Source organism: Cololabis saira, chromosome 20, assembly GCF_033807715.1.
Source record: "Cololabis saira isolate AMF1-May2022 chromosome 20, fColSai1.1, whole genome shotgun sequence".
NCBI lineage: Eukaryota > Metazoa > Chordata > Actinopteri > Beloniformes > Belonidae > Cololabis > Cololabis saira.
Genome location: NC_084606.1, coordinates 38,134,586 through 38,161,823, shown reverse-complemented (window position 1 = coordinate 38,161,823; position 27,238 = coordinate 38,134,586). Strand labels below are relative to the sequence as shown.

At 38.6% G+C, this 27,238-nt stretch overlaps 2 protein-coding genes across 2 annotated transcripts; one reads left to right on the top strand and one right to left on the bottom strand.

Moving 5' to 3' along the window:
- Positions 1-54: 54 nt before the first annotated feature.
- On the bottom strand, positions 55-16,754 carry slx1b (SLX1 homolog B, structure-specific endonuclease subunit). Its single transcript, XM_061709964.1, has 5 exons — positions 16,351-16,754; positions 13,845-13,896; positions 8,859-9,176; positions 5,691-5,906; positions 55-570 (listed from the first exon to the last, which is right to left on the bottom strand). The coding sequence occupies exons 1-5, from the start codon at positions 16,521-16,523 to the stop codon at positions 541-543; spliced, it is 789 nt and encodes a 262-aa protein (XP_061565948.1). The 5' UTR covers positions 16,524-16,754; the 3' UTR covers positions 55-540.
- A 301-nt stretch (positions 16,755-17,055) lies between these two features.
- Positions 17,056-25,021, top strand: zgc:112271 (uncharacterized protein LOC553698 homolog). The gene is made up of 3 exons (XM_061710100.1): positions 17,056-17,350; positions 20,562-20,659; positions 24,786-25,021. The coding sequence occupies exons 1-3, from the start codon at positions 17,288-17,290 to the stop codon at positions 24,883-24,885; spliced, it is 261 nt and encodes an 86-aa protein (XP_061566084.1). The 5' UTR covers positions 17,056-17,287; the 3' UTR covers positions 24,886-25,021.
- The last annotated feature ends 2,217 nt before the right edge of the window (positions 25,022-27,238 follow it).

Genomic DNA, 27,238 nt, shown 5'->3' with positions numbered 1-27,238 from the left:
ACACACACACACACACACACACACACACACAGACAGACAGACAGACAGACACACACACACAAAATACGTTGGGACTTTTGTAGTACAAGTGTAGACAAAAAAGTTACGTTTTGTTTGTTTTGTCAGTTTAAGTTCAGTTTTATTCTGTTTATCATAAGATAAAATTACATCCATCGTGAAATTAAGTCTCACATACGTTAATAAATAAGACAAAAACAACCCTGCAGGACAAGGCAATGAAATATGAACATACAAGCAATATGATTAAAAACATCAACATTTTTCCTGGCGAAGCAGAAAACAAGATTCTTATTAATACATTAAGATGAATGAAAACACTTGTTTGTTACCAAAAGCATAAAAATAGTTTTTTTTTTTCCACATTTTCCTTGAAACATTTAAAATACATAATTCAGGTAATTTAAAAAGGGACGTTTCAGTATCTTCTCATTAAGGCTGACAGACACCTCTACCCACAATCCTCGGGGTTTTCTGGCGATGCTGTTGTTGAATAAATCCACGTCTCTGGCCTCCGTTCCTTCACAGCAGCAGCTCGTCTGCCCAGTGGCTCTGTGGACGATCAGATCATGTTACAAACCAGGGAACGGATTCACCAATATGTTCTTAAAGGAGCTTGAGGCAGGATTGAGGCAGGATTTATGAAAAAGATGCGTATACGTTTTAAGTTTTCTAGTAATAATGTCAGATGAAGCGTTCCAAACCAAAAAGAATGATTCCTCTAGTGTATCTCTCCTTTGCCTTGAACAGGCTGTTGCTGCAAAATGTGCTGCAATTCGGGCCCAAATTTCCCACGCTGGGCTGCGGATGTGACGTCACATGACGCTGCATGTGCGTTCTCCCCGTTCTCCCGTGCCGGCTTCACTGTTGGCTGCAGTACCCCCGACGGCCATCGTGGTGAAGGGTGGCGCTAGAGAGTCCCATTTCTTAAAAGGAGCCTCATGCTCCTTTAAAGGTCTGGTGACGTCACATCTGCAGGACAGCGCGGGAAATTCGGGACCGAATTGCAGCACATTTTGCAGCACACAGCCTGTTCAAGGCAACGGAGAGATACACTAGAGGCTCATTCTTTTTGGTTTGGAACGCTTCATCTGACATTATTACTAGAAAACTTAAAATGTATACGCATTTTTTTCATAAATCCTGCCACAATCCGGCCTCAAGCTCCTTTAAGCTGTAAGCCATGATCAGCAATATTAAAATAATAAAAAACTTAAGAATAAATGGTATTCTTAAAATAAAAGTTCTCAAATTTGTTCTTGACTTTTTTCTTAACTTTAAGACAACCTTGACCTGTCTTAAAATGTCTTCTGTGAAAAGGTAATAATAATAATAATAATAATAATAAGACTCTAATATCACCTTTTTCAACACATTTTAGACAAGTTTAGACTAGTAGGTCATAGTTTGAGACAAAGAGCCTGTTAACTGTTTGTTAGCAAGTTAGTTAGCGTGGTAGTTAATTATTAGTAATTTTCACCAATAGTATTTTTTTTCTCACATTAATCTCATCCACCATAACCTCAAAAAGTTCCTGCATCTCTTTTTCTCCTTCTCCATGTTTAGTGAGTGACTGACGGTTAAGACCAAACTACCTGTGTGTGTATATATATATATATATATATATATATATACACATATATATATATATATATATATATATATATATATATATATAAATGTTGTTTGTTGGCGCGTGCAATGCAATGACATATTTTAAGAAGTTCTTAAGTAGGAAAAATAAGAAATTCGTAAGAAATGACAGTTCTTAAGATGGTTCTTAAGAAAATATTGAAGAATTTCACTTAAGAACTTTCTTATGAACTTGTTAATTTTAGGCCCCGTTTACACGTAGTAAAAACGGTGGTGTTTTCATGCGTTTTGTCCGTTCGTTTACACGAAAAAGAAGCTCAAAGTCTCCAAAAACCATCATTTCTGAAAACTCCGGCCAAAGTGGAGCTTTGCAAAAACTCCGTCTTCACGTTTGCTTGTAAACAGAGAGAAACGGACATTTAGTCTTCAGAACGTCACATTATGAGACAGAAACGTCACCAGCGTCATGAGTGACACCTGTGTTTACAATTAGTTTGTAACCGTCAATATTTTCTTGTATTTTACCTGTTTTATATTCTAACGTCACACTTAAAAGTAACTCCACTTCTCTGTCACTCCAAACGAAAGACTCTCGTTCATCTTGGAAGTAACTGGAAGTTACTCGTCATTTGTTGATGTTTTTTTCCAGGATTCTGATTGGCTAGCATGACTTTATCTTCTCGTTACACTGCCCCCTGTAGGTTTGGCTGCTCATAGCACCTTAACAGATATTTATGCAGGTTCCTGGAAATGATGGGATTTTTCAAAACGTAGAGGGGGAAATATCCGTTTTTGTAAATACCCGACTATGTGGAAACGTGACCTTAGATCTTAATACATTTCTTAAGATCATTCTTAAGAACATATTGGTGAATCCGGCCCTAGGACTCTTTTCATTTTATATTTATATATTACAACAGAAGTTGTCTGTAGGATCTTTCCACAGACCCAGAACATAAACCCCCGAGCAATTAGTTAGGAACATAAGGCACTATCAAATCTTGTAAATACTGCGGAGCTAAGCCGTTTTGGACTTTATACACAAGTAATAAAATTTTAAATTGGATTCTGAATTTTACAGGTAGCCAATGGAGCGACGCTAACACTGGAGAGACGTGGTCTCTCCTGCTAATTCCTGTCAGCACTCGTGCTGCTGCATTCTGGATCAGCTGGAGCCTATTCAGCAAATTACTTGGACATCCTGCTAACAACACATTACAGTAATCTAGTCTAGAAGATACAAACGCATGAACTAGTTTTTCTGCATCACTCTGCGAGAGGATTTTCCTAATTTTTGCAATATTACGGAGATGGAAAAATGCTATTTTACAAACCTGATTGACATATGGTTTAAATGACAAATCCTGATCGAAAACAACACCAAGGTTTCTCACAGTTGCACTGGAAGCCATCGCAACACCATCTAATCCCTTCCTAAGATGCTCTGGACCAAGAATGATAACCTCTGTTTTATCTGAATTTAGAAGCAAGAAATTTCTGGACATCCAGTCCTTGATGTCCCTAAGACATGCCTGAAGTTTAACTAACGGTTCTGTTTCATCCGGCTTCATCCGGCTTCCCTTGTCCTACTTTTCAGCACTACCCCTAAGTTTTGCATGTTCCCGTGAGGATAGTGGTGTCCCAATTCCTCTTGGCATCTAGGGCTAGTGGACATAACGAGGGTTAGGGGGTATCAATCTAGCCCAGCGGTCGGCAACCACAAATGTTGAAAGAGCCGTATTGGACCAAAAACACAAAAACCAAAAATGTCTGGAGCCACAAAAAATGAAAAGTCTTGTACAAGCCTTAGAATGAAGGTAAATGGCGAAAGGCGAAATGTCGAGAAAAAAGTCAAAATGTCGAGAAAAAAAGTCGAAATGTTGAGAAAAAAGTCGAAATGTCGGAAAATAATCCCTTATCTGAGGTCCACTAGAACCAGTATGGCCACTAATCTCTTATCTGAGGTCCAGTAGAACCAGTATGGACACTAATCCCATATCTGAGGCCATAAGAAGGTCATTCGTGACTGGAACCAGTGCTGTCTTTGTGCTATGATGCATTCTGAACCCTGACTGACTATCGTCGATCATGCTATTCTCTTAGATAGGCTTAATCTGTCGGTTGGTATTTCTGGGACTGCCTTATATTGGTTTAAATCATATCTTGCTGACAGAAGTTTCTCAGTCTCTGTGGGCTAGTTCATGTCAAACACAGCGCCTCTGTTATGTGGTGTCCCACAGGGTTCTGTTCTGGGTCCCATGCTGTTCTCCCTATATATGCTGCCTCTTGGACAGATTATTAGCGGCTTTAGTGGCATCTCTTATCATTTTTACGCTGATGACATCCAGTTATATTGTTCTTTTAAAGGAGCATGAGGCTCCTTTTAAGAAATGAGACTCTCTAGCGCCACCCTTCACCACGACGGCCGTTGGGGGTACTGCAGCCAACAGTGAAGCCGGCACGGGAGAACGGGGAGAACGTGCATGCAGCGTCATGTGACGTCACATCCACAGGACAGCGCGGGAAATTCGGGACTGAATTGCAGCACATTTTGCAGCACACAGCCTGTTCAAGGCAACGGAGAGATACACTAGAGGGATCATTCTTTTTGGTTTGGAACACTTCATCTGACATTATTACTAGAAAACTTAAAACATATACGAATTCTTTTCATAAATCCTGCCTCAAGCTCCTTTAAACCAAACGATTTTAACCAATTGTCCATTTTAAACAACTGTTTGGATGCAATTAAGATTTGGATGGTTGATAACTGTCTTCAATTAAATTCAGACAAAACAGAAGCCCTTATAGTCGCTCCTGAAAATCATATCCCAAACATAAAACAATATATGGGGTCTTTAAGTGCCTGTGCTCAGCATAATAATAACATTTCTCGCTTAGATTATTGTAATTCTCTTTTTACCCGTTTAAATCAGACCTCCTTAAATCGTCTCCAAACTGTCCAGAATGCAGCAGCCCAGCTTTTAACTAGTAGTAATAAGAGAACACACATCACTCCAATTTTATCCTCTCTTCACTGGCTTCCCATTAAATTTTGCATCCATTTTAAAATACTGGTGCTAACTTTCAGAGCTTTGCATGGCCAAACACCACAATACATCGCTGACCTCCTCCTACCTTCTGCGCCAAATCGGGTCTTAGATCAGCACACCAATCGTTACTGTCTGTCCCTCAAACCCATTATAAATCCAGAGGTGACCGTGCTTTTCAAGCTGTTGCGCCAAAACTATGGAATGCTCTCCCTTCACAACTGCGTTCTCTAGACTCTTGTGAAGGCTTTATGAAGCAGCTGAAAACGTTTTTATTCAGACAGGCTTTTGGTTAACCGTTCATTTATTGTGTCTCTGCGTGGCTGCTATGTTTTTAATTGTGCTTTGCAGCTATGTTTTTAACATGCCAGCCCAGTGCTGTTTTCTGTACCTTGTTACTTTTATCTAGGCTTTTATATATGTATACTATTGGTATCTTTTCTTTTTAATTTGTGTGCTTTCTTTTAATTTAAAGAACTTTGTGATTTTATATCTGTCAAAGGTGCTATATAAATAAACTTTACTTACTTACTTACTGACTGAAAGACTTCAAACAGATCATTTCTATACAAATAGTCACATAACTGGCTTGAAACGGCCTTTTCCAGAATTTTAGATACAAATGGAAGGTTGGAAATTGGTCTACAGGACTGTCTCAGAAAATTAGAATATTGTGATAAAGTTCTTTATTTTCTGTAATGCAATTAAAAAAACAAAAATGTCATACATTCTGGATTCATTACAAATCAACTGAAATATTGCAAGTCTTTTATTATTTTAATATTGCTGATTATGGCTTACAGGTTAAGATTAAGATTCCCAGAATATTCTAATTTTTTGAGATAGGATATTTGAGTTTTCTTAAGCTGTAAGCCATGATCATCAATATTAAAATAATAAAAGGCTTGCAATATTTCAGTTGATTTGTAATGAATCCAGAATGTATGACATTTTTGCATTACAGAAAATAAAGGACTTTATCACAATATTCTAATTTTCGGAGACAGTCCTGTATATTTTCCTGATCACCTGGGCTGCAGACATCTTCTCCTCCTCCAGGTCTCCCAGGCAGCCGTGTTTCTGCCGGACCAGGCTCCCCCACAGGAGAGAGCGGCGGCAGGACGGACACTCTCCCTCCACCGGCAGCAGCTGCAGCGGCTCCACCTTCAGGAAGGATCTGGCCAGGCAGATCAGGTGACTGCTCATCCCGCAGGACGGATGGAAACAGAGCAGCCTCTCTGAAACCTGTGGAGGAGAGGACACACACAGCTCGTCAGGATCGGATTATCAGCTGTTTCTCCAAAGGAAAGTCCAGACTTGTACCAGTCCAGAAACCTGTTTGTCCAGGACTTTCAATGCTCTCACTGAGATATTATCCAACAATATTGATGGAAAGTCAATGGAAAGAAATGAAAGGGAGCAGGAGTTGCGTGTGATCATGGGATTTCTTGATCTCAATGTTATCTTTGTGTCTGTGAAGCGTCTTATTTTACCTTTACTTAATCAGGAAAAGGCCATTCATTGAAACTAGGAATGGGTGATATTTTACCGTTCACGATAAACCGTCAAAAAAATTACTCACAATAAGAATTTGTATCTCACGGTAAAAATGATAAATTCCTGTTGATGACGTTTTTGTGTAAAACTGATTTATGGAAGGAAGGAAGGAAGGAAGGAAGGAAGGAAGGAAGGAAGGAAGGAAGGAAGGAAGGAAGGAAGGAAGGAAGGAAGGAAGGAAGGAAGGAAGGAAGGAAGGAAGGAAGGAAGGAGAGAGCAGGAGGAAAGAAGGAAGGAAGGGAAAAAAGAAGGAAGAAAGGAAGGAAAGAAAGAAAGAAAGAAAGAAAGAAAGAAAGAAAGAAAGAAAGAAAGAAAGAAAGAAAGAAAGAAAGAAAGGAAAAAAGAAGGAAAGAAAGGAAAGATATGAGCATGAAAGAAAGAAAGAAGGAAGGAAGGGAGGAAGGGAAAAAGAAGGAAGGAAGGAAAGAAAGAAAGAAAGAAAGAAAGAAAGAAAGAAAGAAAGAAAGAAAGAAAGAAAGAAAGAAAGAAAGAAAGAAAGAAAGAAAGAAAGAAAGAAAGAAAGAAGAAAGAAAGAAAGAAAGAAAGAAAGAAAGAAAGAAAGGATAAATTCCCGTTGATGAGGTTTTTGTGTAACAAACATGGAGGATCTGAGAGAGAGATAGATTTATAGTTACAAAGGTGGAGTTGAATTGGTATTTTTTTATCGTAATTTTTATCGTTATCGGGATAAATGCCAGAAATTATCGTGATACATTTTTTAGTCCATACCGCCCATCCCTAATTGAAACAATCTTTCTTTTAGGGCCGCAATGATTCCTCGAGTAACTCGATTAAAAAAAATGATCAAGGAATTTCCTCGTCCTCGAAGCCTCGTTTAAATAAAAAATACATTTAAACTTCACGTTTCGCGCTGGTTCTTTTTAGTGTAACAACGTGCTAACACACGTGTGTCCCTTATAAAGCTGAAGCAGACGGCGCCGCGCTTTTGGTAACGTGTAGAGAAAATGCAGCAAAGCGCAAGTAATAAGAGGAAGAGAAAGAAAATGTCAAAGGTGTGGGTTTATTTCAAATTAAAAATAAATTAAAAAAAAATATAAAAATAATAAAAAAGGCCACGGTCCACATGGTGTATGACTCGTACAATTTAAAAGCAGTGTTTAAGAATATGCTTTACTTTTGATACTTGGAAAAAATCAGTTATGCATAGTATGTAAATAAATGTCAATTATTCTCATAAAAGAAACAAATTGTTCTGTCTTGTTTTCTATTGTTTATTTATAATTGGGCTTTGATTAAGCAAAAGTAACTTTTAGTCCAATTACTCAATTAATCGATGGAATATTTGATAGAATAATCGATCACCAAAATATTCGATAGCTGCAGCCCTACTTTCTTTATAAAAGTATATTTTACAAAGCAAAATAGTAATCTGTTAATTAAAGTAGCTTTGTCTCATATCAGTGATTTTGTCTCTACATAATAAGAAAAAGAGACGAATAAAGACGATGCACATGGGATGATTAGGTTTTTTTGTTACTTCTAACGACATGTTCCAGGGAGAGGCTACTCTTTATAAACCGTCATTTCTAAATCTATCCTCTGATTGGCACGAGAATATCTTTAAAATAAAGCTTTAGCTTGTCATGGCAATGTCATGACTGTTTTCATTACATACATGTAGCTAAATATGTTCAGCTATCGGCTGGGGTTCACTTATAAACACACAGACATGTAAATGACTGGATCTCATCTGATCCAAACTGAAAATATATGTAAGTCTGCAGTAGAAATGAGGCCTTAGACACTTAACCCTTGTGCTGTCTTTGGGTCACAATGACCCAATTCTTCTATCCTTCTTTCCTCCTGCTCTCTCCTTCCTTCTCCCTTTCCTCTTTTCCTCCTTTTTCTTCATACCTCCCTTCCGTCATTCGTTCTTTTATTACCTTCTTTGCTTTTCCTTATTTTATCCATTCCTTCCTTCTTCCCTCCCTTCTTTCTTTCCTTTTCTCCATTCCTTTCTCCCTCCCTTCCTTCCATCTTTCCTCCCTTCCTTACTCCCTTTCCTACTTCCTTCCTTCTTTTCTCCTTTCTCCCTTCCTTCCATTCCTCCCTTCTTTCCTCCCTTCCATCCTCCCTTCCTTACTCCCTTTCCTACTTCCTTCATTCCTTCTTTTCTCCTTTCTTCCTCACTTCCTTCTTTCTTCCCTTCCATCTTTTCTCCCTTCCTTACTCCCTTTCCTACTCCCTTCCTTCTTTCCTCCCTTCCCTACTTCCTTCCTTCTTTTCTCCTTTCTCCCTTCCTTCCATTCCTCCCTTCCTTCCATCTTTCCTCCCTTCCTCACTCCCTTTCCTACTTTCTTCCTTCTTTTCTCCTTTCTTCCTTCCTTCCATTCCTCCCTTCCTTCCTCTCTTTCCTACTTCCTCCCTTCCTTACTCCCTTTCCTACTTCCTTCCTTCTTTTCTCCTTTCTCCCTTCCTTCCATCTTTCCTCCCTTCCTTACTCCCTTTCCTACTTCCTTCCTTCTTACCATCTTTTCTCCCTTCCTTCATTCCTCCTTTTCTCCCTTCCCCCTCCCTTGACCCAAATACAGCACAAGGGTTAAGACATCTTGTTTTCAGAATGTATACATAAACAGAATCAAGATGACTAAAGTAGCACATTGGTGCTTTTCCAACTACCTTTACTAGGCCTTTGCAGATGAAACACGTGGACATGGTCTCTTCCTCCGGTGCAGGCTCCAGCGGCAGCTTCTTCTTGGCCCTGACGCTGCCGAAGGAGACGGGGATGTGCAGGGGCGGCTGCAGGCCGGGCTGGAAGTCCATCCGGTACTCCTGCTTGAGCCAGCGGGCGGTGAGCGGCAGCCGGCTCCAGGGCTCCGCCCGCAGCATGTTGGACACCACGCGCCAGTGGAACTGCAGGCTGGACTCTTTCCTGGACCGCCGGGACACGTGGGGGAGCCGTCTGGAGGAGTGGGGATGCTGCCACGCCCACTCAAACTGAGAAACAGCAGAAACAAGGCCCTGGGTTACTTTAGACCAGCAGAAACAAGGCCCTGTGTTACTTTAGACCAGCAGAAACAAGGCCCTGTGTTACTTTAGACCAGCAGAAACAAGGCCCTGCTTTAGACCAGCAGAAACAAGGCCCTGCTTTAGACCAGCAGAAACAAGGCCCTGGGTTACTTTAGACCAGCAGAAACAAGGCCCTGGGTTACTTTAGACCAGCAGAAACAAGGCCCTGGGTTACTTTAGACCAGCAGAAACAAGGCCCTGCTTTAGACCAGCAGAAACAAGGCCCTGTGTTACTTTACACCAGCAGAAACAAGGCCCTGGGTTACTTTAGACCAGCAGAAACAAGGCCCTGGGTTACTTTAGACCAGCAGAAACAAGGCCCTGGGTTCTTTAGACCAGCAGAAACAAGGCCCTGGGTTACTTTAGACCAGCAGAAACAAGGCCCTGGGTTACTTTAGACCAGCAGAAACAAGGTCCTGGGTTACTTTAGACCAGCAGAAACAAGGCCCTGGGTTCTTTAGACCAGCAGAAACAAGGCCCTGGGTTACTTTAGACCAGCAGAAACAAGGCCCTGTGTTACTTTAGACCAGCAGAAACAAGGCCCTGGGTTACTTTAGACCAGCAGAAACAAGGCCCTGTGTTACTTTAGACCAGCAGAAACAAGGCCCTGAGTTACTTTAGACCAGCAGAAACAAGGCCCTGGGTTACTTTAGACCAGCAGAAACAAGGCCCTGCTTTAGACCAGCAGAAACAAGGTCCTGGGTTACTTTAGACCAGCAGAAACAAGGCCCTGCTTTAGACCAGCAGAAACAAGGCCCTGTTACTTTAGACCAGCAGAAACAAGGCCCTGTGTTACTTTAGACCAGCAGAAACAAGGCCCTGTGTTACTTTAGACCAGCAGAAACAAGGCCCTGTTACTTTAGACCAGCAGAAACAAGGCCCTGCTTTAGACCAGCAGAAACAAGGCCCTGTGTTACTTTAGACCAGCAGAAACAAGGCCCTGTTACTTTAGACCAGCAGAAACAAGGCCCTGCTTTAGACCAGCAGAAACAAGGCCCTGTGTTACTTTAGACCAGCAGAAACAAGGCCCTGCTTTAGACCAGCAGAAACAAGGCCCTGCTTTAGACCAGCAGAAACAAGGCCCTGGGTTACTTTAGACCAGCAGAAACAAGGCCCTGTGTTACTTTAGACCAGCAGAAACAAGGCCCTGTGTTACTTTAGACCAGCAGAAACAAGGCCCTGTGTTACTTTAGACCAGCAGAAACAAGGCCCTGTGTTACTTTAGACCAGCAGAAACAAGGCCCTGGGTTACTTTAGACCAGCAGAAACAAGGCCCTGGGTTACTTTAGACCAGCAGAAACAAGGCCCTGGGTTACTTTAGACCAGCAGAAACAAGGCCCTGGGTTACTTTAGACCAGCAGAAACAAGGTCCTGGGTTACTTTAGACCAGCAGAAACAAGGCCCTGGGTTCTTTAGACCAGCAGAAACAAGGCCCTGTGTTACTTTAGACCAGCAGAAACAAGGCCCTGGGTTCTTTACACCAGCAGAAACAAGGCCCTGTGTTACTTTAGACCAGCAGAAACAAGGCCCTGGGTTACTTTAGACCAGCAGAAACAAGGCCCTGTTACTTTAGACCAGCAGAAACAAGGCCCTGGGTTCTTTAGACCAGCAGAAACAAGGCCCTGGGTTCTTTAGACCAGCAGAAACAAGGCCCTGCTTTAGACCAGCAGAAACAAGGTCCTGGGTTACTTTAGACCAGCAGAAACAAGGCCCTGGGTTAGACCAGCAGAAACAAGGCCCTGTGTTACTTTAGACCAGCAGAAACAAGGCCCTGTGTTACTTTAGACCAGCAGAAACAAGGCCCTGCTTTAGACCAGCAGAAACAAGGCCCTGTGTTACTTTAGACCAGCAGAAACAAGGCCCTGTGTTACTTTAGACCAGCAGAAACAAGGCCCTGGGTTACTTTAGACCAGCAGAAACAAGGCCCTGTGTTACTTTAGACCAGCAGAAACAAGGCCCTGCTTTAGACCAGCAGAAACAAGGCCCTGGGTTAGACCAGCAGAAACAAGGCCCTGGGTTACTTTAGACCAGCAGAAACAAGGCCCTGTGTTACTTTAGACCAGCAGAAACAAGGCCCTGTGTTACTTTAGACCAGCAGAAACAAGGCCCTGCTTTAGACCAGCAGAAACAAGGCCCTGTGTTACTTTAGACCAGCAGAAACAAGGCCCTGGGTTAGACCAGCAGAAACAAGGCCCTGGGTTACTTTAGACCAGCAGAAACAAGGCCCTGTGTTACTTTAGACCAGCAGAAACAAGGCCCTGGGTTACTTTAGACCAGCAGAAACAAGGCCCTGGGTTACTTTAGACCAGCAGAAACAAGGCCCTGGGTTACTTTAGACCAGCAGAAACAAGGCCCTGTGTTACTTTAGACCAGCAGAAACAAGGCCCTGGGTTACTTTAGACCAGCAGAAACAAGGCCCTGTGTTACTTTACACCAGCAGAAACAAGGCCCTGCTTTAGACCAGCAGAAACAAGGCCCTGTGTTACTTTAGACCAGCAGAAACAAGGCCCTGGGTTACTTTAGACCAGCAGAAACAAGGCCCTGGGTTACTTTAGACCAGCAGAAACAAGGCCCTGGGTTAGACCAGCAGAAACAAGGCCCTGCTTTAGACCAGCAGAAACAAGGCCCTGTTACTTTAGACCAGCAGAAACAAGGCCCTGTGTTACTTTAGACCAGCAGAAACAAGGCCCTGGGTTACTTTAGACCAGCAGAAACAAGGCCCTGGGTTCTTTAGACCAGCAGAAACAAGGCCCTGGGTTACTTTAGACCAGCAGAAACAAGGCCCTGGGTTACTTTAGACCAGCAGAAACAAGGTCCTGTGTTACTTTAGACCAGCAGAAACAAGGCCCTGTGTTACTTTAGACCAGCAGAAACAAGGCCCTGTGTTACTTTAGACCAGCAGAAACAAGGCCCTGTGTTACTTTAGACCAGCAGAAACAAGGCCCTGTGTTACTTTAGACCAGCAGAAACAAGGTCCTGTGTTACTTTAGACCAGCAGAAACAAGGCCCTGGGTTACTTTAGACCAGCAGAAACAAGGCCCTGGGTTACTTTAGACCAGGGGACGGCAACCCAAAACCTTGAAAGAGCCGTATTGGACCAAAAACACAAAAAACTAATATGTCTGGAGCAGCAAAAAATGAAAAGTCTTGTATAAGCCTTAGAATGAAGGCAACACATGCTGCATGTTTCTATATTAGTTAGAACTGGGGGAAGATTGTTATTTTCATTATGCATTTTGAGAAAAAATTTGAAATGTCGAGAAAAAAGCCGAAATGTTGAGAAAAAAAGTCGAAATGTTGAGAAAAAAGTCGAAATGTTGAGAAAGTCGAAATGTTGAAAATAAAAGTCAAAATGTCGAGAAAAAAGTCAAAATGTTGAGAAAAAAGTCAAAATGTTGAGAAAAAAGTCCAAATGTTGAGAAAAAAAGTCCAAATGTTGAGAAAAAAAGTCCAAATGTTGAGAAAAAGTCGAAATGTCGGAAAAAAAGTCAAAATGGCGAGAAAAAAGTTGAAATGTTGAGAAAAAAGTCGAAATGTTGAGAAAAAGTCAAAATGTTGAAAAAAAAGTCAAAATGTCGAGAAAAAAGTCGAAATGTCGAGAAAAAAGTCGAAATGTCGAGAAAAAAGTCCAAATGTTGAGAAAAAAAGTCCAAATGTTGAGATTAAAAAGGAAAGGAAAAAGAAGAAAAGAGGAAAAAAAGAAGAAAAAAAGAGAAGAAAAAAAAGGAAAAAAAGAAGAAAAAGGAGCAGCAAAAAATGAAAAGTCTTGTATAAGCCTTAGAATGAAGGCAACACTTGCTGCATGTATCTATATTAGTTAGAACTGGGGGAAGATTGTTATTTTCATTATGCATTTTGAGAAAAAATTTGAAATGTCGAGAAAAAAGCCGAAATGTTGAGAAAAAAAGTCGAAATGTTGAGAAAAGTCGAAATGTTGAGAAAGTCGAAATGTTGAAAATAAAAGTCAAAATGTTGAGAAAAAAGTCCAAATGTTGAGAAAAAAGTCCAAATGTTGAGAAAAAAGTCCAAATGTTGAGAAAAAAAGTCCAAATGTTGAGAAAAAGTCCAAATGTTGAAAAAAAAGTCAAAATGTCGAGAAAAAAGTCGAAATGTCGAGAAAAAAGTCAAAATGTCGAGAAAAAAGTCCAAATGTTGAGAAAAAAAGTCCAAATGTTGAGAAAAAAAGTCCAAATGTTGAGATTAAAAAGGAAAGGAAAAAGAAGAAAAGAGGAAAAAAAGAAGAAAAAAAGAGAAGAAAAAAAAGGAAAAAAAGAAGAAAAAGGAAAAAAAGAAGAAAAAGAAGAAAAAAGGAAAGAAAAGGTCAAACATTTTTGAAAAAGCCCCAGGAGCCACTAGGGCGGTACTAAGGAGCCGAATATTTATTCAGTCATGCCGCGTAAACCTTTTTCATCCCTGAACCTACTGTAAACCTTGTAAAACAATACAATAGGGTACCGTACCATATAGAGTAAGGGCGCCATCTAGTAACATACCGTACATCATAACTTTTGATGACTGATCAACTTTTGCATTGGTTTTAGACACAATTCAAGATAAAACAGTTTCTCATTTCAATCCAGGGTGAATGATACTTACCCTCAGGGCTGCGATGTCAGAGGGAAAGCCATGAATAATGAGGACCATCTCCCTAACCAAGACAAACACATGCACTTCATGTCAAAAGGGATTCCAAAAGGACTTTGTTTTCTTTCGTTTTTTTTTTAACTGCAAAAGACCATTATTGAACAGAAGACAGCATACCGTAAGTTAAATCTAAAATGTCAAAATCCATTGCAATTCTGTTCCAAGCTAAAGGTTTCCTCTCTCAAAATGCATTAATCACTTTATATTACTCATTGATAGCATATATGACATACTGCATTGAGGTCTGGGGAAACACTTATAAGACAAATACCAATCCAATATTTTTATTACAAAACAAAGCCATAAGAATCATCAGTAAAAAACCTTTCTGTGAGTCGACCAACCCACTATTCATCTGCTTAAAAATTCTGAAATTCAATGACTTAGTTGATTATATTACAATACACTGCAATAACTCAAAATCTTACTCTCTTTCTAGTTCAAATGTCTCATTTTTAGTCAGAAAATCTCATTGCACTTAAAACAAGAAAAATAACTTTTTTTTTGACAATTTTCACCTATTTAGTAGAAGTAGAAATATCTGCCAGTGGGATAAGATTTATCTTATTACAAGCAAAAAAATCTTGTTCCACTGGCAGATTTTTCTACTTATTTCAAGTGAAAATTTACTTGACACAGGTGAAAATTGTTGTTTTTTCCAGTGATGAGGCTTGCTTTAAGTGTAATGAGGTTTTTTTTTTACTAAAAAGTTGACATTTTAACTAGAAATAAGACAAATATTCTTGTTAAGATTTTTGGTTTTTGCAGTGTACAAACCATATACAAAACCAGAAACAAACTTGTACCTCCACATGTCCAGAATCTGTTTCAAATGAGAGACCAGATACAACATGAGAGGAACTTTATTACCGGTATTTGAAAAACCGAAGACCCAATGTAAAAAATCACTGTGTATCTGTCAAAGGGGTGAACATCTGGAACAACTGTCCTGGAAATATCAAATCATGTTGTACATAATTTAAAAAAAAAAAAGAGAGAATATGTGTTAATGTTTGTTTAACATCATTGTGGATGCCACCGTTTATAATAAGAAAATCATGAAAGATAAATAAAAACATTTGATCACAAAAAATAAAAATTACGTAATTTCTTGTTATGGTTATTTTTGCTATGATGGGAAATTTAAGTTTATTTTGGAGGTTTTGAGCTATGCGCTATTTTTTATTTTTGCTGTGAAGGGAAATTTACGTTTATTTTGGGTTTTGAGCCATGTGCTATTTATTTTTGCTATGATGGGAAATTGAAGTTATTTTTGGGTTTTGAGCTCTGTGCCTTCTTTATTTTGCTATGATAGGATATTTGAGTTTACTGATAATTCATTTCAAAGTCTTGATCTTTGCTCTTTTGTATTTTCTGTAACCAATGTAAGGTATCAGTAAAAGGGGGAGGTATATATAAGTCTTGCTTCTACCTACACCCTTTCGGTTACAGATGTACCGAAACAAACATTTAAACACAGAGGTGGTAGTAACGAGTTACATTTATTCCGTTACATTTACTCCGTTACATTTACTTGAGTAAGTTTAGGGAAATGTTGTACTTTTAGGAGTAGTTTTGAATCACTATACTTTTTACTTTTACTTGAGTAGATTTGTGAAGAAGAAACTGTTCCTCTTCCTCCGCTACATTAGGCTACGTTGAGCTGTTACTTTTCTTTTATCCCTTTTATCCGCGTACGCGTCAATCTCATGACATCACTGGGTGATTCTTTGGTATAAATGTTTGTTTTTGCATGTTTTGTCACATTTACACAGACTCAAACACACACAGAGTTTCTATGAGTTCATGTTGTTCTAGTTCTAAGTACAAAGGCTTGAAATTTTGTGCTACTTGTGCTTAATTTATTTTTTTATTCTGTAATTTATTTTATTATGTATTAAAGTACTTGAATTTACTTTAAGATTATTTTAATTTAAGATATTTTTTATTAATTCTAATTAATTTTATTGCTTTAATTTGCCTGAAGATGATTATTTTGTACTTTTGTCTGTTTGAATGGTTGTGTTAAAAAAATAAATCAGTCGTTACTCAACAGTTACTCAGTACTTGAGTAGTTTTTTCACCAAGTACTTTTTACTTTTACTCAAGTAATTATTTGGATGACTACTTTTTACTTCTACTTGAGTCATATTATTCTGAAGTAACAGTACTTTTGCTTGAGTACATTTTTGGCTCCTCTATCCACCTATGTTTAAACATCAGAAGTGCTGGGTTACCATTATTATTATTATTATTATTATTACCATGGTCCTCTCCCGCTGAAACAAACATTTAAACAACAGGTTACCATTATTATTATTATTATTATTATTATTATTATTATTATTATTATTATTATTATTATTATTATTATTATTATTATTCTCACCACGGTCCTCTCCCGCTAGTCCTATTATTATTAATTATTATTATTAATAATTATTATTATTATTCCTACCACGGTCCTCTCCCGCTGGTCCGCTTGGCTCCCCCCCGGTGTCTTCCTGCGTTGTGTTGTCCGATCCTGCGCTCGGGGTTCACGGTGAAGCCGATATAGATCCGTCCTTTAAATTTAGGATTAATGCAGTACAACATGTAGACGCCATAGAAGCTCTCCACCTCCACCACCATTATCACAGCATTAACAGTATTTATGCAGGGAGACACTAACGTCTCTGTCCATCTATTATCTTACCCTGAGGTAGGACATAACACACTGCAATGATAATGAAATTATATATCTAAAGAAATATACCGTGGCGGAATACTCTATACTAAACACTTTTATTACAAATCGGTTCAGTCTTTGTTGACAGTTTACGGCATCCGTCCATGCAACTGCCTGATTAAAAATATATGACTGAACTCAAAATACCTGTATGGGGTCTCTTACAATTAGTTTATTTCATATGTAGCAAAATTAAATAGAATTGCATGGCATGACCGCCAGAAAAAAAAAAAAAAACATTTTAATGTCACAGTATGTATTATTGTTATTTAGTTCGTCTTTCTCGGGGTACTCCTAATATTATGATTGGCTGCTTTAAAAACATATGCCCGCGCCCCGCGGCAGCTGATTGGCTGAGAGCTGTCAAAGCTGTGATTCTATTGGACAGTCTGTTGATCAGTTGTGACGTCACTACGTATGAGGCGCATGCGTACGTAAAGCATGAGTGAAAAAGCAGCAGTGGTGAATAGAAGGCTTTGGCAATAGCAAAACTTGTGAATTAATAAGTTAGTCGTGCTTTAAGAGACCTATATAACAAGTAATTCTGATATTTACGGTGTCAACCTGTCGGTCTGCTTATAGAGTCAGAGATTCATTAATACATTGCTGTGGAGTAGCTTTAACAAAACAATTATTAACGAAACAATATTGACACATTCAGTCAGATATGGCAATAACAGCAGATCAGATCCGGGATAAACTTATTAAAGAGCTTGCTGCAGTGCATGTGGTAAGTGTGATTTCTATTTCTTACATTGTCTCCCCGATTTATGTGCACGATCAACCTGAATCACGCGTTTTCCTATTGATAACATTACAAAGCAGAGGTGGAAAAAAAGATGTAAATGTATAATTACATTTGTTTTCCCTTCTTTTAAATACACAGGAGAGTGTGATGTTTTAGCTACAGGACTGTCTCAGAAAATTAGAATATTGTTATAAAGTTCTTTATTTTCTGTAATGCAATTAAAAAAACATAAATGTTATACATTCTGGATTCATTACAAATCAACTGAAATATTGCAAGCCTTTTATTATTTTAATATTGCTGATTATGGTTTACAGTTTAAGATTAAGATTCCCAGAATATTCTAATTTTTTGAGATAGGATATTTGAGTTTTCTTAAGCTGTAAGCCATGATCAGCAATATTAAAATAATAAAAGGCTTGCAATATTTCAGTTGATTTGTAATGAATCCAGAATGGATGACATTTTTGTTTTTGTAATTGCATTACAGAAGATCACAATATTCAAATGTTCTGAGTCCTGTACAACCCCCCTCTATAATGCCATGATCCAAAACCTTTAGGAGGAAAAAAAGGGAGGTGGAAAAATGTGCTCATGTCTCTAGGACAGCTGTCACCCCTCACTCTGCATTATTACTATTATTACTTACATTTTATTTGAGAGGGACCATGTGCAATTAAAAACATAAATGTAAAACATTTGATGCATTGCACCAGAGTTAGCCTTAGGTTAATTTGCATCTGCAGTCCCTTGGTACAAATAAAGCACAGATAAAAAACATTATTCAAGGATATAATCATAGCCAATTTACCCAAACACGGGTCAAATAGTCTCAATTGAGGTTAAGAAAAGCAGCTTTTGACCCTTCTAACAACAACGAAGAACGAAGGCAAAATATTGAAAGGTTCTGCTTCTTAGTGTTATTTTACAAGCCTTGTAGCACCCTATAATGTAATAATTTCCTATAATGTAATCATTTCCTGAAAATGTAATAACGCCTGAAAATGTAATAAAATTTGCACTTAACTCAATCAAAAATGTAATAAAACCCAATAATGTAATAACTTCACCAATAATGTAATAAAATATCCAGACTGATATTGTAATAACATTTTTACCGATAATGTAATATTATAGTAATATTATATAATAATATATAATAGTAATATAATATAGTAATATAGTAATATTATAGTAATATTACGTTATTGGGAATTTATTACATTTTCAGTCTTTTTTTGGGTCTTTTTTTTCTTTTCCAAAACTGATAATGTAATACTTGACAAATAATGTAATATATATGTTCATTTTCAGTCCAGAGTTCTACATTTTGTGTTTTAAGTATCTAAGAATGTTATATACGCTGGATTTGAAACACCAGAATGACTATTGGGTTAAATTGCAGACTTTGAGTACCATGTAATAAATTCCCAATAATGTAATAAGGTAATAATGTAGTTGTTGGTAAAAATGTTATTACAATATCCATCAGGATATTTTATTACATTATTGGGTTTTATTACATTTTCGATTGAGTTCAAATTTTATTACATTTTCAGGCGTTATTACATTATAGGAAATTATTACATTATAGGAAATTATTACATTATAGGGTGCTACAAGGCTTTCTTTTTTATGCACGTTTACAACTAAAGACGTTTCCAAAGACAGTATCATCAATTAGGGCGAGATTTTAATATATATCGATATATTTTCCAACGCGATATGGTACGAGACAATATCGTTAATATCGATTTCAAAAATTATTTATTTTTTTTAATTTCTTTTTCTTTTATGATTTTGATATAGCTTATTTTGTGACAAATTGACTTGAATGTTTTATTTGAGATTTGCACAAATGTTTTGTTATTTGCACAACTGTCAACCTCAGTGGAAAAGTCTGCCTGTTACTGTCTACATTGTATTAATTGCACAGTGTATTTGAATTTAATTGTTATGCAGGAAAGGGATATTTGTTTTATTTTATTCAAGAAGCATTTTTATTCTATATATGCAGGCAGTTTATTTTTATTTCATTTGTTTTATACATGTTGATATTGTGCAGACCTCTGTTAATAAAGGAACCTGTGTGACATTTGGCACGAGGCTTTGTATTAAAACTGACAGTTTTTTTAAAGGTTTGCCTCAGAAAAAAATGAAGCTAACAGAGATGCTAACAGAGATGCTATGCTATAATGCAGTGTTTCCCAACCCTGGTCCTCGAGGCACCCCTATCCTGCATGTTTTAGATGTTTCCCTGCTTCAGCACACTGTGATACAAGTACCTGTGTCATCAACAGAGTTGTGCAGACCTTGGTGACAAGCTAATTAGGACCATTAATTAGAATCAGGTGTGTTGTTGCAGGGAAACATCTAAAACCTGCAGGATAGGGGGGCCTCGAGGACCAGGGTTGGGAAACACTGCTATAATGCTTTGGGGGAAACCCCAATTATGGCACAGAAAAAATATCGAGATATATATCGAGTATCGCCATTCAGCTAGAAAATATCTAGATATGACTTTTGGTCCATATCGCCCAGCCCTATCATCAATCTAAAATAATGTCCATAGGGTTGTCTGGTCATCTAGACCAGGGATTGGCAACCCAACATGTTTTAGAGCCATATTGGACCAAAAACACAAAAAACTAATATTTCTGGAGCCGCAAAAAATTAAAAGTCTTGTATCAGCCTTAGAATGAAGACAACACATGCTGCATGTTTCTATATTAGTTATAACTGGGGGAAGATTGTTTTTTTCATGATGCACTTCGAGAAAAAAGTTGAAATGTTGACAAAAAAGTAAAAATGTCGAGAAAAAAGTCGAAATGTTGAGAAAAAAGTCGAAATGTTGAGAAAAAAGTCCAAATGTCGAGAAAAAAGTCCAAACGTCAAGGAAAAAGTCAAAATTTTGAGAAAAAAGTCAAAAATCGAAATGTCGAGATTAAAAAGGAAAGGAAAAAAGAGAAAATAAGGAAAAATAGAAGAAAAAAAGAAAAATAGAAGAAACAAAAGGAAAAAAAAGAAGAAAAAAAAAGGAAAAAAGGGTCAAACATTTTTGAAAAAGCTCCAGGAGCCACTAGGGCGGCGCTAAAGAGCCGCATGCGGCTCTAGAGCCGCGGGTTGCCGAGCCCTGATCTAGTGAAATGATTGGTTATCTGGAGGATTTCAGCATCTGCCTGGTGTTTTTCAGGACGTGGAGGATACATCACCCAACAGATGTGCTGCCAGCTTTAAGGTCATCGTGGTATCGGCCCAGTTTGAGGGTAAACCTCTTTTACAACGACACAGGTATCCCACACTCCCACTGCAGTCACACATTCACTTCCGTTTGTTTTATTTATTTATTCATATGCACAATGATAAAACAGTAATTATATTAACAACACAAGGACAAATAATTGTGCAGGAGAGGAAAAGTAAAAATCCTCCCCCTCAATACAAAATCACAAAAACAAATCAATCAACAGAAAAAGAAAAGAAAGGAAAAAGAAAAGGTAAAAGAAATAAAGAAAAACACAATAAACACAACAAACAAAAAATATCCATAAAATGGCAATTTCATTTCAATTAGAATAGCCTATTAATTTAGCCTAGATAAGAGATTCCCCACCAAGCTGGTCCTAAACATTTTTAAGGATGATAAACTTAAGAGACCGATCTAAAGAGTTCCAGAGTTGAGGGCCATGGAATCTGATAAAGGATTTGACCCCGTCCACACGTAGCCGGGTATTTTTAAATCCGAATATTTCCCCCCCTCCGTTTATAAAAAAATTTGCATCCACATTACATCGTTTTAAAAAAAAACCCTTCCACACGTAACCGAAGATCTGCGTTTTCGACCACATTCATAAGCATTCTAACCTGTAGATCATCTGCGGCTCCCGGGGAAGCTGCTCCTCCGCGGCTCCTCCGCGGCTCCTCCGCGGCTCCTCCGCGGCTCCGCGGTCCCTACGCCGTAGGGTGTGCGTCGCCGCGTACCCTACGGCGTAGCCTCTGTGTCGGTGTAACGCAGTAAGCGGTGGTCAAGACCAGAGACCATTTATTTAATAAATAGAGAACAGATGCTGGATCATCTGTATTTCTGTAGTAAACAAAAGTCGCACGTCAGAGCAGATTTGTTGTTGTTTTGGAGCATAATGTGACGTTCGAAAACGCAAAACTCCGGTTATGTGTGTCTACACGCATCTACATAAACGGAGTTTTCAAAAATCTTCACTTTGCCCGGAGTTTTTTTAAACCTTCGTTTATTTGCGTTTTGGTGTGGATGACAGGTCAAAACGTAGGAAAATATCTCCGGTTTAGCAGATACCCGCAGATATCCGGCTACGTGTGGACGGGGTCTTTGTGACTGGAGGTAAAAGACAAAGAGGGAAATGAAAGTTCTTCCCACCTCTAACTGAATAACACCGTGTCCACACTGCATGCAACGCGAGCGAGCATCAGCGTCAAAAACAGTTCCATTGCTTTAATTTTTATTGCACTGTCTATACTACTTTGAGCTGGACTTTTGTCGCAGGCCCTGCTTCTATTTTCTTCCCGACGCTCGCGTTGAAAGCCGGTTGAAAGTTGAAAAAAAAGTTGAAAGCGCTGTAGGAAACAGTCATTTCAATACAAGAACCTCAATAAAGTGGCAGCTGCTGGAGGGAGATCGCCAGGGAGCTGGAAGGTTCTGATAAGATAATAGATATAATAAGAATCTTATCTTAATCTTATTAGGGCTTAATTTGTGCCGGATCCTGCCGGATTTCTCGTGTCCTCTGCTTTTTCCCCACATCCCAGTAATGATCTGACATGCTGACATGTTTGCTGCATTTAACACCACGAACACGCCGGTCACTCCACGCTGTTCACTGTTTCATTTGCGTCACCACACGCCGTTATTAATTGTTCGGTTTTTAGGAGTTTAGGATTTAGGAGTTTCTTTCAGGAGCGCACGGGCGGGTGAATAAAGGCTGATTTATGGTTCCGCGTAAAATCTACGGCGTAAGGTACGCGGCGACGCGCACCGTTCGGTGAGTGCGCCGCGTACCTTACGCCGTAAGGTCTGCGTTGGTGTAACGCGGAACCATAAATCAGCCTTATAAAAGGCGAGTCTCAGCTGTCAATCAAAAGAAGGTGGTAGAACGTGGGGCCGATAACGCGTTCAGTGTTTCAGGACAGAGCGCGTCCGATGCCACGCAGTGCGACGCGACAGTCGGACGCTCACATGCAGTTAGGACACGCTAAGAGTGAATATCTGATGATAACAGAAAAACATGATGAAAAGTGCCTGGAATGTCTTGTTTGGAATGAATGAACTTAAACATAAACAGGCATGTTTGAAACATATTAATAGAAAAAACTGATAATAATTTAAATTTTCTAAATAAGGGTGCAGAAGGTGCTTGATGAGTAGAATATGAAATCATTCTCAAAAATCTTTTCTGAATTAAAAATAATTGATTAAGGTACAAAGAATAAGAAACGCCCCAAACAATGTTGCAATACGTCAAGTATGGATAAATGAGACTATAATATAATATCATGAGACAGGACTGATTAAACTGATTGTTTGTTTGTTGGTGTGTGTTCATGTGGCTCATTAGTGAATGTAGAGCTTCATTCTGAATTAGGAAGTAGGAAAAGAGCTGATCCCCCTCAGACCGTTACTGATCCTCTGATCTGCACACTGGAAGGAAAACTATTGACCCAGAAAAAGATCCAAGAAAAGAGTCGAGCTCAAAGAGTTAAGGAAACAAAAGCTTTCTCCTTGGGATGGTAGTCCGGGGGAAAGCTGATGACAGCAAAATGAATAGAGATATACATACACAAATACTGTACATGTACGTATACAGGACTGTCTCAGAAAATTAGAATATTGTGATTTTCTGTAATGCAATTACAAAAACAAAAATGTCATACATTCTGGATTCATTACAAATCAACTGAAATATTGCAAGCCTTTTATTATTTTAATATTGCTGATCATGGTTTACAGCTAAAGAAAACTCAAATATCCTATCTCAAAAAATTAGAATATCTCGTAATATTACGACTTCATTCTCATGAATTACCACTTTATTCTCGTAATGTTACGACTTTATTCTCGTAATGTTACGACTTTATTCTCGTAATGTTACGACTTTATTCTATTACGACTTTATTCTCGTAATGTTACAACTTTATTCTCATAATATTACGACTTTATTCTATTATGACTTTATTCTCGTAATGTTACGACTTTATTCTATTATGACTTTATTCTCATAATTTCAATTTTTTTTTTGTCTTAGTTTGGCCCTAATACTCCGTCGTAGTAAGCCATGATCAGCAATATTAAAATAATAAAAGGCTTGCAATATTTCAGTTGATTTGTAATGAATCCAGAATGTATGACATTTATGTTTTTGTAATTGCAAGAAAATCACAATATTCTAATTTTCTGAGACAGTCCTGTATTGTTTTTTTTATGGTAATTGTATTACTGACTTTTTAATATGTGCTAAATTAAATCAAATGAAATCAACACCCAAAGATAAATAATATTTGTACAGTATCTTTAATCAGAAGTGTAAACCTTCTCTGCTCTGCTGTGGTTAGGGATCAGGGATCCAGTGGCGTCAATTCAGTGGAAGCTAAGGTACGGCAAGGTTACGAGTCCCAGAACTTAACTAGAGTATCAATCAACACGCCCAGCAAATACTCATCACAGAAGTTTATGTAGCTGATCTGTGTGGTCAAGAAAACTGGAACTTTTTCAAATGCAGTCTCGCTCACTGCAAAAACTCAAAATCTTACCAGGAATATTTGTCTTATTTCTAGTTAAAATGTCTCATTTTTAGTCAAAACATCTCATTACACTTAAAACAAGAGTCATCACTGGAAAAATAACTTGTTATTTGACCATTTTCACCTGTTTCAAGTAGATTTTCACTTGAAATAAGTAGAAAAATCTGCCAGTGGAACAAGATTTATCTTCTCATTACAAGCAAAAAAATCTTGTTCCACTGGCAGATTTTTCTACTTATTTCAAGTGAAAATCTACTTGAAACAGGTGAAAATGGTTGTTTTTGAGTCTTGTCTTAAATGTAATGAGATTTCTTTTGACTAAAAATTAGACATTTTAACTAGAAATAAGACAAATATTCTTGTTAAGATTTTGAGTTTTTGCAGTGAAAGAATAATCAATACAAATAGACACAGAGTAATTCCATAAATGTATTTAAAAAACAAACATTTACATTTTCGTGTGTGTGTGTGTGTGTGTGTGTGTGTGTGTGTGTGTGTGTGTGTGTGTGTGTGTGTGTGTGTGTGTGTGTGTGTGTGTGTGTGTGTGTGTGTGTGTGTGTGTGTGTGTGTGTGTGTGTGTGTGTGTGTGTGTGTGTGTGTGTGTGTGTGTGTGTGTGTGTGTGTGTGTGTGTGTGTGTGTTGTCAGGATGGTGAACACGTGTCTGGCTGAGGAGCTGAAAGAGATCCACGCCTTTGAACAGAAGACTCTCACGCCGGAGCAGTGGGACAAACAGAAGACACAGTGACACGTGGACACGCCCATCACATTCCCATCACACTGGTCCTTCTACTTTCAACAGGCCTGGTCACTTCTCTGACACGGGAAATGCAGTCGAGTGTCTCAACTTGTCATTGAATCTGTATTGATTAAAGTCAAACATTGAGGCAGTTTTGTGTTATTTTTTGTGAGTCTTTGTAGTTTGGTGTTACTTTGCAGTAAGTGTTCGGGGTTCAACAATAATTACACGATGACACTTTTAATTATCACTTGTGATATTAAACTAACATCAATTTTAATTGACTCAAGAATTCAGTGCAGCTCCAACATTCAAAGTTCAGTAGCACTCGTTTCATCCACCTGCATATTAAAGGAGCTTGAGGCCCCTCTCCTCTCTAGCGCCACCCTTCACCACGACGGCCGTTGGGGGTACTGCAGCCAACAGTGAAGCCGGCACGGGAGAACCAGCCCCCGGGTCTCCCACTCAGAAGGCACGCCGATTTTTTCCAGTGTCCAGCCGCGGTACTGCAACCAAAAATCCCATGGGGCCCAGAAAGCTTTTTTCCCATAGACCGCAATAGTAAAAGAGAAGCCTCTAAAACTGTTCACAGGAACCTCCAGCTGTAATCACCGGCTATTACTAATCTTTGTATTCTATATTTTTAAGTCATGGACTTTATATCTGTCAAAAATGTTTTATCAAAAATGCCAGAAGAGTCAAAGAAAAGTCTCTTTCTGGGCGTGACGTCACGGATGACGTCACAGCCGTGTCCGTGCATTCCACGGATGTTTTATATTAATATATATTATGTAATTATATTATATTAATACATTAATCATATATGTGATGCTATACATGTAATAATATACATGAATTAATATATTATTTTAATACATATTATATTAATACTCGCGTCATTGCCCCGGGGCATGATGGGAGGCCCCAGAGCATCATGGGAGGTGACTCAACTGCGCATGCTCTATGGGCCGCTGTATGCGGAAGTAAACCCGGAAGTCAGAGATTTTTTCGGCTTATGCGCTGGCTGAGCAGAATGCATTGAAATGAATGGGTGGCCATTTTTGACGTCCGATCCAGTCCATACATCCATGGGGAGAACGGGGAGAACGCACATGCAGCGTCATGTGACGTCACATCTGCAGGACAGCGCGGGAAATTCTGGACCGAATTGCAGCACATTTTGCAGCACACAGCCTGTTCAAGGCAACGGAGAGATACACTAGAGCAGGGGTTCCCAACCTTTTTTGTGCCGAGCAGAAGTATAAACAAAAAGCTCAGGGACCGGTTGACAATTTATGTCAATTTTAATAAACATTTTAGAAAAAAACAATGCATTTTAAAATGCAGGCTATCATTGTTTTACTAACTTTACAATGGTTTCAGGTACATATATTTATCCACCAACAGGTGGCGACTCATTTTACGAAAATAACAGCCTATTTCAATTGCCAGACCGCTGCGACACTTTGCCAGCTGCTTTTTCCCCCAAAAGTTCGAGGCAGATGTCTTTTGCAGTGGGCAGTATTAGCTCCTCTCCAATTGTAAAGGGCTTTTTAGCTTTTGCAATCCGGTGAGCAACGAGATATGAAGCCCTCGTTGCAGCGACGTTAGCTGAGGTTGTGGCCTTTAAAACTTGCTTCTGCAAATCTAACTCACGTTTTTTCCTTTCGAAAAAATCCACTGGTTTGTCTTTGAGAGAAGGATGTTTTGTATTTAAGTGTCTTTGGAGCTTGGATGGGTTCATTGCTTCGTTGGCGAGCGTTTCTCCACATAAAATACATAGTGGGTTTGACGCCTCCAAATCGCCCGTTGCAACAAATCCGTATTTTATATACATAATGTCGTACTTGCGATTAAAGCTTTTGCTTTTCTTTTTGGTAGGATTTTCCACTTGATCATCACTATTTCTTTTACTCGAACAACCAGTAAAGAAACGGCTCATGGAGGTTTGCTGAGGTCCGCTCATCTCTGCAGCAGACTGTACCTAACCTGCATACAGCACCTGTGCATGGCCCTGTTCAGTCCGGTCTGGTACCAGAACTTATTGTCCGCCAAGCCATGACAGGGCTGCCACTCAAAGAAACACATTTCGATTTATACAAGTTTTGGACGAAATTATATGACAAAAAAATGCTTCAGGTTAAGAATATGGTGTAAAAGTTAACTTATTTCAATAATTCAACTAGAATATGGTGTAAAAGTTAACTTATTTCAATAATTCAACTAGAATATGGTGTAAAAGTTAACTTATTTCAATAATTCAACTAGAATTTGGTGTAAAAGTTAATCTATTTCAATAATTCAACTAGAATATGGTGTAAAAGTTAATCTATTTCAATAATTCAACTTAAAAGGTGAAACT